The 13,492-nt window shown below is 35.9% G+C and overlaps 1 protein-coding gene across 9 annotated transcripts in view; it reads left to right on the top strand.

Annotated features, from left to right (window-relative positions):
* The window catches only part of RGS7 (regulator of G protein signaling 7), a 501,339-nt gene that overhangs the window by 358,135 nt on the left and 129,712 nt on the right, over window positions 1–13,492 (top strand). For all 9 annotated transcript variants that reach the window (XM_044762807.2, XM_044762806.2, XM_070501516.1 and 6 more), the window contains one exon: window positions 9,988–10,094. In XM_044762807.2, coding sequence (XP_044618742.1) covers window positions 9,988–10,094 — 107 coding nt within the window. The remainder of the gene's footprint in view (window positions 1–9,987; window positions 10,095–13,492) is intronic.

Below are 13,492 nucleotides of genomic sequence, written 5' to 3'. Positions count from 1 at the left end.
GAGAAATGAAGATTCATAAAAGAAATTGTGAAAGCCTGGTATGAAGCAATAATGGAGCAAAGAACTTAGGGAGAAATAAGAAGGGAATGTAATTTTATTAATTAATTATATAAGATAAGCCTAGGGAAGAAGTCAAAAATGAAGGATGAGGAGAATTAGAATGGAGAGCATTGTTTAGGAGAATTGGAGAGAAATTGAAGGAGCGCTCACTCCGCACCACCAGTCTAGTATTTTTTGATGCCCGTTCTATACCCACCCTTTCTCAAAGCCTTCACTGGCAACTCTGGATGTCTTTTTCTTTCTCTCATGCTGTATATAAAAAGACTATTCATTTTGGCTAAAATTCAATATAATGTAGCAGAACTCAAATTAATTCAAATTAAAGCAAGACACCATTTTTTCCGGCATGTGAAGAATGAAGAAATAAATCATAATGCCAAGTGATTAACAAGTTGACAGGGATACCAACACATTTCTAACCTCCTGGTTAAATTATACTCATTTCTAGAAATTAATTTGGCCGTATATAGCAACATTTTAACAATGTGTGTAACTTTTGAGTCCATTATTTTATTTCTAAGAATTTGTTCTATGAAATAACATAAGATTCGTTTATACATTTTTCCTAACATATTTTTTAGTTGCTTGTAATATCCCAGAAAGTTAAGGCACTGATAAGAGAGCAGACAAAAAATAAATAAATAAACAAACAAAAAAACTTCCAAGTCACATAGAGCTTAAATTTCATTGGAAAAGATTCACAATAAATAATAAATACATAAATATATAGCATGGTAAGAGTGATGAGTGCTATGAAGAGAACTAAAGCAAAATAAAAGGGCATGTAGAGACTGAATTCTGTTTTATACTGAGGAGGCAGGTATGGTATCTCTGATGTGTTGGCTTTGACCAGAGAGCAAGTGAAGGAAGGAAGTGGGATGTTCTGGTCTCCAGAGGAAGAGCACTGAGCATTGCAGGCAGAGAAAAGTAAGTGCAAAGCCTCAAGTCGTGCACATGCTTGTTATGTTTGAGAAACAGCAAGGGGGTCTGTGAGCTAGAGCAGGATGTGTGAAGGGGAGGGTCGTAGAGAGGAAGACAGGTAAGTAACTAGGGGCCGGATCATGGAGGATCTTTCAAGGCCAAAGCAAGGAATTTGAATTCTCTTCTGAGACATATGAAAAATTACTGGAGTATTATAATAAGAATGACATGATCTAGTTTAGATTTTAAAATAACCACTGTGACAAGGAGCAGGGCCTGAATGGAAACGAGTTCAAATATTGTTGCAGCAATTCAGCCAAGAACTGATACAAGCTTGGATTGTGGGGGTGGCAGTGGAAGCAGGTGTTAAGTAGGTAGATTCCGGGTTCGCAAGATAGAATCATCAGAATGTGCTCCTGGACTGGGTGTGATAAACGGGAGAAAGACAGACTTCAAAGACAGTTCAAGGTTTTTGGCCTGAGAAGCTGAATGAAAATCACTGACATTAACTGCGATGGGAAAAACTACAAGAAAAGTAGATTTGAGATGAAAGTCAGCAATTCAATTTTGACAAGATAAATTTGAGACGCTTACTTGATATTCAAGTGGGGATGTCATGTATGCTGCAGGAAATATAGTATAGGAATTCAGAGGAGAAGTCATCCGGAGATATGTGCAATGACCGTGTTATAAGAATGTTTACCACATTCGTGTTTATCAGAGTGAAAATTTTAAAAATTCAAATATCCATAACTGGAGGGTTTCTAATATGCATCAGAGCCAGGCAATCTGGCTGAAAGTCCGAGCTCATAACCATTGCCCCATATAGCATTGTGCTTACTCCAATAGGTCAAGTATGCAAGTGTTGTCGACAAAGATTACAAACCCACTGAGGGTCAAGTCATTTCTTATCATTCATATCCTATACAGCATCTAGAATTTCTTGATTTGAATTCTGGCAATAGAGCTGTCTGCTCTACACAGAAGGATCTTATGAAACCATATGTTTTTAGAGGCTAATTGATTTTAATCCTTTAAAAACATCTGGTGTTTAAATTCTGGCTTATTGTACAAAAATAGGGAAAATTTTTTGTAGGGGTGTTAATCCTTTCATTAGTTCATCTGTATTTCTTTGTTATGGTTTCTGAACCTGCCTTATTCTTCTTGTTATGCAATAGTCATAATTTCAATTGTAGTATTTAAAATTAAAATCAAATGGCTGATGAAATGTTGTGCTGATTTTAAAAGAGCAAAAAGAAAAAAATTTAATGTGTCATTTAACCTTACCCCCTCTAGTTTCCAAATTTTGTTCCTTGCAAAAGGTCATCTTTATTGATTAGCTTAATGGAATGCATTGTGTATTAGAATCCATGTATCCTTAGAAGTAACTTATTTCCAGGTTAATTGGTTTCCAGCACATACAGAACTAACATATAAACACAGAGACAAGAAAAGAAAACTGATAAGTACATGTGCTTATGTCATCTAGGATTTTTTTAAAGGGCATTATAAATTATATGTAAAGATGATTTAAGCAGTTACAGACATCAGTCCTGATGTTCCACACTCCTCCCCCAGTTGAAGCATTGATTTCTGCAAAACACAGATAAAGGGAAATTTCATTTGGTTTTGTTCAGAAATTTTGTAATACTCTGTCCATAATCAAGCCTCTGGCTTTGAAATTAGCCCTATACTTCATCATGGCTTGAATATCATTAAGGAATAGTGATTTCGAAAAGAGGCACCATTAGCAGGTATTATCAGAAGACTAAAGTGCTTATCCTTTAGGAATGATATTTGATTTTCAAACAAAATACATTCAGTCAGGGCATTTTGTCACCTGGCATGAGCTACTGGCTAGTCTAAAATCACACGTGCATTTTTACAATTAGCTTTCGGAAATATGTAAATAGAACACACACATCAGTCCAGTTTGTATCTGTTAGGAATAAGCATTACATTTGCCCTATGCACACAAAACTCTTTACCATAGCAACCCTCAATCATCGTGAGGACTGAGTTTTAGGCAACTGAGAGTCAAGTCCGCTATTATATTTCATATTGTACATTTTTCTTTATTGTTGGAGTGTTAGGGCAGGGACAATGGCAAGAGTATCTGATAAAGCAAGAAAAAATCAATTTCCCTTTGACACGAAGAGACAAAATAAAGATGGCAGCATCTCCGCCACAACTTCTAGCATGAGCGTTGATTGCACACCATGCCGTGGAATTGGAGATGAAGAGTTTCATGATGCACCTCTGGATTTAGGGATGCTGAGTTTAAGGTCCACAGAAACGAGATGACTTACTCAAATATGCAGTTACAGAACTAAACTAGGATCAGAATTCAGATTCCATGACTTGCGGTTAAGCATGTTTTTCTGTGATGCACACGTGCGTTTGTTCAGTTGCCTGTGCTGTCTGATTGGAAGCAACACATGCTACAGAAATCCTCAGTCTATTAAACTTAGCTCTATGCCCCACTTTCCTTCCAATTCATTCAGTCAGACTAGCTGGGGGAAATTTTGCAGAATGTATGCTGAATTTTAGAGGGAATCCTGCTTTCTACTGTAATTTATGATTGCCTTGGCTCTTGTCATTGTTATAGTTTCCTTACACTGTTCTTGGATGAACTCAGTGTGATTTTTCTCCCATCTGAATACTATTCTATGCACCTATCACACATAAAGATGTAGCAGAATCTTGTTAAAGTGCAGCTCATTTTGTACAATAATGGAACTACCAGTCACACGGAGGGATGTACTATTTCTGTGAAATGAACGTCCTGATTTCACATAGTTATTATATAACACAGATCTTAAATCAGTTCTCCACATCAGTATTACATAGGTCTCTTTTTTGTATTTCAGCTTTGTCCTTCATATTTAAACAATATCTTAAGGTGTCATACCTGCTGAGATTAGGCAACTAGACTGTTCTACCCTATGTGTGTGACAAGGGCCACTGATTTATGATCATGTTATTCTCAGTGCCAATTTTTTTAATGGGTTGGTTTTTTTTGAGTCCTGGGCAAATGTTATGCTTCTGGAAGAATTCATCTCCATTCGGACTGCTGTCCTTGTGCTTTCTCTGTCACTGTTATTTCTCAGCATTGTCAGGCTCAGTGTGTCCTCGAATCAGTCCTCTCCACTCTTGTCCTCAACCAGCAGGGTTTCTCTTTGATATCTGGCATTTTCAGATTTTGGACTGTAAACCCAGTGTGCAAAATATGTTACTTTTGGAAATCTTTCTCTATAACTATGATACCACATCTTTGAGATTCAGATAGTGTTCTTTGGCGTCTAGGAAACAATAGAGGTATATTCTAGAGCAGGTTCAGCATCTGCACCCAAAGGACCCCAGTTTGATCACTTGGAGGACTTTAAATAGCATTGAATTGGAAGTGTTTCACATGACCTGGAAGCCTGGATCAACACCAGCTGCTAGTTTCCCCGTTGCCTTCTGTGCTGGACCAGGTGCTACTGGACGGGGCCTCTCATCCACATCAGCTCACTGGTAATAACACGCTTCCAGGGCTCTTTTTCATGGCAGGCCTTATAATAAGCACAGTGTACATATCATCTCAACTGATCCTCCCAACAGACCTTTGACATCAGTATCTCATTATCCTCACTTTACAGATGAGCGCCCTGAGGCCCAGACGATGTAAGTCTCCCACCCAATTCACACAGCTAGCAAAGGAGGGAGTCGGGATTTGAACGCGGGCAGTGGGCTTGGACAACCTGGCTGTTTCACCTCTGTCCTCTGCTCCCTTGTTTGGAAAGATTATTTACCTGTATTAATTACCTGGTGCATTCCTCAAAGTTGACTCAAATTATGATTCTCTTTTTATTTCACCCGAATAGAATCTATCCTATCTATTCTATATCACCATATTATTTACTTCTATATCCTGATTTGATTTTTAATTACTAAAAAGGAAGCAGCGTTTGATTTCTCTACTTGGAAAATGATGTTAAAAAAAAGAAGAAGAAAGCCAAATAATTACTTTTCACTAACTCCTGCTATTGAGAAAATAGGCTTCCCTCAGAAATCCCTAAATAGAGTAATAGTTCACTTTTACTTGGCCTTGTTGGAGAAGAAAATGTTCTGCATCTGTGATTTTTCCACATGACTAATCTTACCTTTTCATATGCCAATTCTAAAAAAAAGCATATTTTCAAGTATTTCTAAAGTGACCACTTCCTTGTCTTCTTAAGCAGAGAATAACAAGTTTGACAAAATCTTTCCTTTATGACTCAGAATCATCATGATAAATGCCTGTTATTTTACTATTTAGTAACTTAAGTCTGTCTGCTTTTTAGCTGTTCTCTTTCCTTGATACCATATCATCAGCTGTCATTTTTTCTCTTGAGTGGCTTTCCTTCTAAAATATTTCTCCTCAGACACTCACCATTTTTGCTATAGCAAGTATCTTGTGTGCTGGTAAGGAAACAATCAGATTGTCTAATAGAGATGCACAAAATAAAGGTAAATAATGCATGATAGGAATAAAAATATAGGATTTAGTGAGATTTTTAAATTAGTATTTTCTTGACTCAGAGGCATTTTTCCATCACTTCAAAATTATGGGCTGTATTTGGAAGGGACTGAAGGAGCCAGGAGTGGGATGTCTGGATAAGGAAAACATTACTGAGTTTTGAAAATATGTTGCAAATATAGAACTGAACATCAAAATATATATTTATGTATATAGAAATATAGAACTGAAGACACAGTCTTTATATAACCTGCTTTTATATAACGTGCTTTTCATCCTATTAACTTTCTGAAGTAGTTGCAGTTCAAAAGCAAATTATGTTATGTAGAATTCCTTTTGCTTTTAAAGGATTTTGATAATTCTACTGCTTCAGGGTTTGGGGTGAAGTAATGCGATGACTACATCAGGCTAAACGAAAGCTACCCAGGGCTGTTCACATAGTAACAGTTATTTGGAGATGGATTTTTATTTCTCAGTTTGTTCGTGCCTTGAAAATCCAAATGAAAAATAAACTGGAATCTTATGGCAGGTTTGCTGTTGAACTTTATTTAGCTGTGTGGGTGACGCGAATAACACATGTTCAAGAAGATTAATTAGTGATTATTTTGCCGAGAAGCATAATTTTGCAGAGCCATCTGGTGTGCCATTATTGGGAGGGCAATCTTGATGGATTACTCATTAAACTCTTTCAACACTTTGTTCCAAGACTGTCAGCGGTCCTCCAGATTCTTATTAGATTAAGGCTGTGCTGAGAATCAGGAGATGCGGGACCATGGGGAAGTGTAGCTCCATATTTATCACTAACAATAAACAATTCAACCTAAGAACACTAGCCCAAGCCCACTCTAAGATCCCTTAAAGGCATTTATGCCACATATTCCACTATTATCTTTTCCCATAATAAGATACCAACAAAAGCCCACCTCAAAAGCTTATAAAAATATTTTGAGAAGAGATTATAAACATCTACAGGATCTTGGAAGAGCTGAACAAGCTGCTCATTATCACGACACAAAATAACTAGTTTAGTATTTTTTCATGCAATGCTATGTTTTTCATATTCTTTATGTGTCATTTATTCATAAATTTACTTATTCGCTCGTTCAGCACATATTGATTTCATAGCTACTTTTGCTGTTACTACTCTCAGCGCCAAGCTCACAGTCTGAAATGAAGCAGAAAATCCCCAAGCTCCCTGAGGTTTCATCTAAGCATTTACTCTGTCCTGGGGCCGGGTTCTCTGAGGTCCTGTGACAGAGCATGTAGCTTCTATAATCTAAATGTCTCTAGGTGACTATTTAACCAGTGACCTCGAAATCATTTTATGAGCTTTGTTAGAAGTTCAGTTCTCTTAAATATGAACTTAAATGGTTTAATTTGACCTCTACATCTGAAGTATGTGTGAACCAGATAGAAACTAAATGTTTGTCTTATTGATACCCCCAAAAATGTTTTATGTATATGTATATGTACTGAATTCAAGGCATTTTGAAAATTTATCAAAATCAACTTTTCTTATTAATAAAGTCATAAAGCATGAGTATCTCTTGCAGGAGTAGTGAAATGAGAATATATATCATGAAATCAAACAAAAGTAGAGTATTGTGCCTCAAAAAATGAGGTAAAGATGATGAGGTAATTCACTTTATTACTCTCATCAGCAAGCATTTCTGCAGGCCTCGTTGTTGTCGTGCGACATGAAGAAAGCCTGCACACACACACCTTGCCCTCTAGAAATGTATGATGTATCATAGAGTTAGTATCTAGCGGAAGCAGGAAGGTAAGACCATACTTATGTTCATTTGCTTCTGATTTTCTGCTCTAGAGCCTTCCTATACAGCCGGCCCTCTGGATGCATGCATTCTGCAGCTCCAGATTCAACCAACCACAGATCAAAAGGCCAACAATGTTGCGTCGGTACTGAACATGTACAAGCATTTTTTCTTGTCATTATTCCCTAAACAATACAGCCTAGCAACTATTTACATAGCATTTACATTACATTAGGTATTATAAGTAATGTAGAGATGATTTAAGGTATACAGAAGGAAGTGTGTAGGTTCTATGCAAATGCTCCATCATTTTACATAAGGGAATTAAGCATCCACGATTTTGGTGTCCATGGGGGTCCTGGACCCAATCCCTCAGGGATACTGAGGGACAAATATATTTACTCTCAGTACATTTTTCTAATCTTCATCAATACTTTAGCATCCAACTGTGTTTTCTTGTTTCTTTATTCTGGTTTAGTCACACTTCCCTATGTTTAGAGCTCAGAAGCTCTTTGCTATTTATCTTTCCGGGCATCTCTGTTTTCCTCTGTTGTATCTATACTCTGCATACTTCCTCATGTTCCATAGCTCAGTTTCTCTTTCTGGAAAGTCATGTTAATACTATTTTCCTGGGGCACGGACTGCTGGGAATAAAATGAATAAAGATGATTATAACAAGATAGGTGGGCCACCTGACCTTGAAATCCTAAAATGGATGTAATACATTGCTCTGCCCACCGCCACCTGACAGGAGCATTCAGGGACTCAGAACACGACCGAGGCTGTAAGCACCTGCTCATTGTTATGGGCCAGCAATCCTCATAGATCCTCTTCCCATTTTAATTTTATAAATAATCCACAAAAAAAGGAGATATAAATGGTGATGCTATTTAGGACTGCCAGCTTTTCTCACTCAGCCTAGTTGAAGGCAAATTTATGAAAGTGCATCTCCTGAGAGTACTTTGGAGAAAAGTAAAAATCATTCAGGGTGAAAAAATGAAGCACAGTGGCTCCCATCTATTGAGTATCTACACTATTCCAGCTTCTTTACACGTGAGTTTCATGCCGACCCTGCAAGGTGGACTTAGTACCTTTATTAATAAATTGGAGAGGCACAGAGAATTTATGTACCAAAAACCAGTGGGTGTCTCCAAACGTTTTGTTCTTTCCATATCACACTAGTTCCAAAGTTATAACAAGAATCACAGAATATATAGGTATATAGCTGTAGGAGTACAGACTTTGAGAAAGTCTTGACTTTGAAGTAAAAGGATATGGAATTGATGAAAATATATATATATATATATATTATTGATGAAAAAATTGCTCCTTTGTAGGAAAAGAACATTCTGTGCATGGAGGGACTTGATTGGGAGTGTAGAGAAGATGACTGTGACACTTAATAACAGTCATCCAAGGACATGGCAAAGACGATGATTGGCAGTCATTATTATTGACAAGAACAAGGCAGTGAGAGGCCAGAGGTAGAAGAGGTTGACAATTAAAATGTTTGCAAGTTGCTAAATAACAATTAAAAGGGGCATCATAGTACCGCATGACAGATTAAATTGAACAATTATTTTATTATTAGCCAATATAGGTGTGTGGGGGAGGGCAGAGAGGGGACTCTTATGCTTAGCTGTGCCAGAGCAAGCAGTTTGGTGACTCAGCACTGGCTGGAGTGTCAAACCTCCCCGTGATGGACGGCTGGAAATGTAGATAGATCCACATGGTCCTGAAGCTGCTGTAAGAATCCTACAGTTAAAGAACCATTTTAGCTACCTAAGAAACAGAAATAAATCTATAAATAAATGGTACATAAAGATATACAGACATAAATCAATCTGACTTTTTTGTAGTTTCTATATACATACATGCTTATGTTGGACTAAAAAACTATTTTGCATAGCTCCATATTTTCTAAACTTTAAGTTAGCGAACTTAAGTTGTCCTTGTATAAATGCAATAATCTCTATTAACCAAAATTTATTAATCCTTTTTTGGAAGAAATTGTTGCCTGCTGTAGGAGGAGTATGACTATTACACTATTATGTTCCAATGACTTCCCTCTCTACTGGGAAAATATAATGTTTTCATTGTCAAATACACCTCTTCATAGTCCATATCTAGAATAATGTATATAAAATAGTAAATACTAGAGCAGTATAGATGATCACAAACTGTAAGCTTACTTAGTTTAGCATAAGTGGTTCTAGATGCCTTAACATTCCCTTAGTATCACATCATAATGATCCATGTCATTAGAAAAATTGCTGATAGGATTAGAGTTCAAGGATACAGGCCATGGGGGATCTAAAAGTAAGAACACTTTAAAAAGTTTAAAATGCTATGTAAATGCCAAATCGAATAGTTTGTGGAAGAACATTAACATATAGCAAAATATGTCTCATCTATAAAATGAAGGAGCCAGATTCTGTGATTTCAGAATAATCTGCCAGTTCCACCGTTCCATAACTTCATGTCCTTGTGGGCTGGTCATCATCAGGGGAGGTTGGTCATTGCACAGCAAGCGCCAGGAACCAGAGCCATCATATACCTGGTGTGAAAGAGCTGAAAGAAGAAGAAAATGACAAAGCCAGGATTTTCAGGATGCTGAGAATTCGAATACAAGAATGTGATCAAAAGGGAACAAGGCAAGATTCTACTCTTGTAAATCAACGATTAAGAAAAAGGCCTTCATATTTTGTTTGTTTGTTTGTTTTCATGGAACAGTGGAGGCGCTCCATTTGGGAACATTAATGGCTGCCCATGGCTACTTCTTTCCGATCTCAGATCATGTCCTCACACTCAAGGATGATGGTACTTTTTACCGGTTTCAAGTAAGTTTAATGAAAGTATTCTTTAATAGTAAAATAGAAGTCTGTATTTTGATGTTAATTGTTTTTATAGAAATTTCTAAAATTATGACATTTTACTTTGACTAGGCTAGTTAGAAACTAATTAATGTTAAATTTAAGACATAAAAAGCAACAAACAGAGAAAGATGGAAGGTACTTAAAGATGATTTGTGAAAGCTAAATTGTGTGATTATTGAAGTTATATTTTATATAAAAAGCTTGAGAAAAATTCAGAGAGTGACTTAAGGGAATTCAGAAATATGGAGAGTTCTTCATCTGTAAGGTACGTTTAGTTACTAGGAAGCAAGTTGAGAGATGTAACTAAATTTGCTATACTCTGTAACCCCACCAGTGATCCAGAGCCATCTTCAGTCCAAGCAAACTCTCGTGGGAACACTTGAAGCTCCAGGGTAGAATTTAACTAATCATACAAGCCCTCCACATGTCGGTATCTGAGGCCCTTCTACAAGTCTGTGAAGACCGACATGCATGATGTTTCGTGTGCGTATACTTATCTGAGATGGGAGGACACCTTAGATAACCTGCAAGCTGAGAAGAGTCATTCTAGGTCATTCTCAAATGAGACAGATGCTATTGTTCTTTCAGGAAATGATTGTTAGCTCTAATTTCAGTCATTGAGCATGCAGCTGACACTTGAGTTCACAATGATTTATGCGAAGTGTACTCTACATTTCATTAGACATTATAGCTCATTAATAAGTGACTAGTGGATTCTAGCCTATAAAATTAGGGAACATATCATGCCAGAGTTCCAACTCCAGCTTAATTTCTACAGGTATTTTTGGAGGATTCTCCCCATTGTCCAACTTTCAGACACTGGAGCATTCCACTCAGTTGTTCTGAATATCGTTAGATGTTTTATATCTAAATAAACGACTAAATGGTAATTTGGGTGCCTAAGAACTTGCTTGGGAAAACTGAGAACAAAGAGAGAATATGTTTTAAAAAATTGTTCTCAAAGGTCATTGTCCTCTAGAACACTCTCACTGCCACTGCTTTAGGACCGTTTCATCCAAGGCAAATGATCGTAGGGCTTTCTGCACTGAATAGTTAGGAGAAAATGCAACATCCTGAAATTGAGATACTGATATAAGTATTCAAGCAATTTAAATTAGTTAAATACTTAATTTTAAAAGGCTTTAAAATAATGGAGCTTTATCCTTTACACAGTTAAATCAAAAGTAATGGTAGCTTAAGACAGCTTGTTATTAAGTTAGAATAACTTGTGGTCCTAAGGTTACCATTTTAACAAAGAAATATTATTGGTAATTAGCAAAGTGTTTATGTGTTACTAACATTTTTTGATTTTTAAAGGGGTTACTTTTCTATTGTAAGATTACATTTCCCATATAATTTTATTTTCTTATAAATTTTTCACATAGAGACTATAAGTACACTTTAGGCCAAAAAAAATTCTCACAAATTCTGAATGAATGATTTTTTTGACAAAAATATCAACTTTTATCCATCTTCACAATCCATATTACAACTAAGATCATCTATGTATAAATGAACATGTATATAAGGCAAGCATTAAATATAGTCTATTTGTCCATTGAGAATTATCTAATTCAAAAATTTTCCTTAAAACAAACTAGCTCAGACATGGCCCAAAGTTAGTGATGCTGGCTTGAAATAGCATAATTTGCAACATTTAACTCTGCTTTGTCATTTTCACATTGAAATTAGTAGGCAGAGAAGGTTAAATGTGGTAAGTCATGATCATGGGTCAAAGATGAGCAAACCTGGGAATGGACCACCCTGTATTCTGGAGAAAAAGAGACATTGTTTTAAAGAGCTAAAGAACAAGGCAAGGGAATGGGTGCAAATGAAAAATGAATTACATCTTTACTAGCTAGAGGCAGAAGGTGACCAAGTTCAATGGGCCTAGATAGATAAGAGATAGATAGATGGATAGGCAAATAGATAGAAAAGCTCTTAAACTGCATTAATTAATGTTAAATGTTAAATATTTTAATGATACATCCGCATTTGAAATAGGATCTAAATAAGACATTTGTGAATCTAATAATCATAGTATCTTAAAACAAAGATTTAAAAAACAAACATTTGGGTGGTGAACATGATGTAATCTACACAGAAATTGAAATATAATGATGTACATCTGAAATTTATATAATGTTATAAACCAATGTTACTGCAATAAAAAATAAATTAAATAAATAATCATAAAAACAAACAAAAAAACCAGAAAAGTCAAGAGAATTGAATTCCTCCTATAATGTCTACCAAGGCATTGATCAGTCAATATTTGAACAGCACTAATAATAAAAAATACATTATTGTTTAAGGTGTTCACTTCCATTTTTGTGTTAGTTTCAAGCAATAGAAAGTTCTTTGTTACAGTGAACAGAAATGCAACTCCTTAGAAGGATTTTTAAAATGATGAATTAAAATGGGAAACATGTAATACCATGTTTACAATTCCTCAGTAAATGACTGAGATTCTAACCATCATTAGGAATCTGAAGAAGCTTCAGGGCATGAGTTTGAGACAAACAGAACTCTTAATTTAATTTCATTGGCATGCGACAGTATGTAAATTTGTCTCAATTTTTCAGTACATTTTTAATCATATAATTTTTGTATTTACTGTAAACTCACAATTGTCTAATTATCTTCTCTTAGCTAATTGGACTTGAGATCTGACATGATTCTCCAAGACCCTTTCGTGACTTTCATCATATGAGTATAGGTACCAAAGATTACTGAGCAATGGCTGGACAGCTTGGGATCAGTTTTATCACAGCTAAAGAAGCAACACTGAAAAGCAGAGAAACTCATACATTAAAATGTCCTAAAGTCTAGTGGAATTGTAAAAGTAGATTTTTAGATTCCAACTAACTATAAAGACTCGTTATTCTTTAAATTGTCTTCTACTATAAATCAACGTTTTTCCTAGGGAAAATCTTGCAATATTGGTGAAGAATGTTGGTTTTATGGCATTTCTATAGACTATCACAGGGTAAAATAGCTTCATTCTTTTATTTTTACAGTCAGGAAATTCTCATTAAAGTAAATGATAAAAGAATAAAGAAAAATTGTAAGAATGCCTTTGTGAACATTCCTTGTGGTTTTGAGCAAAAAAGTATGTGTCTGACAAGAATAGATATTTTAAAAGTTAGATAGAGATGCACACACACACACACACCCCTCCCCAAATAAAGAAGCAGCCAAAAGGGAATAAAGCACTCTATGAGAAGTATCTCAAAAACTAGCAGCCCACATGAAAGCAAGATTTTAAATACTTTGTCTTCCTATGGTTCCTCCAGAATCCTGACCCCATTTTAATTTCTAAGAAACCAAATCTTCAAAGCTCCAACTCCCAGAGTCAAGTG

Source organism: Equus asinus, chromosome 30 (genome assembly GCF_041296235.1).
Source record: "Equus asinus isolate D_3611 breed Donkey chromosome 30, EquAss-T2T_v2, whole genome shotgun sequence".
NCBI classification, from domain to species: domain Eukaryota; kingdom Metazoa; phylum Chordata; class Mammalia; order Perissodactyla; family Equidae; genus Equus; species Equus asinus.
This window is presented reverse-complemented; position numbering and strand designations above follow the sequence as displayed.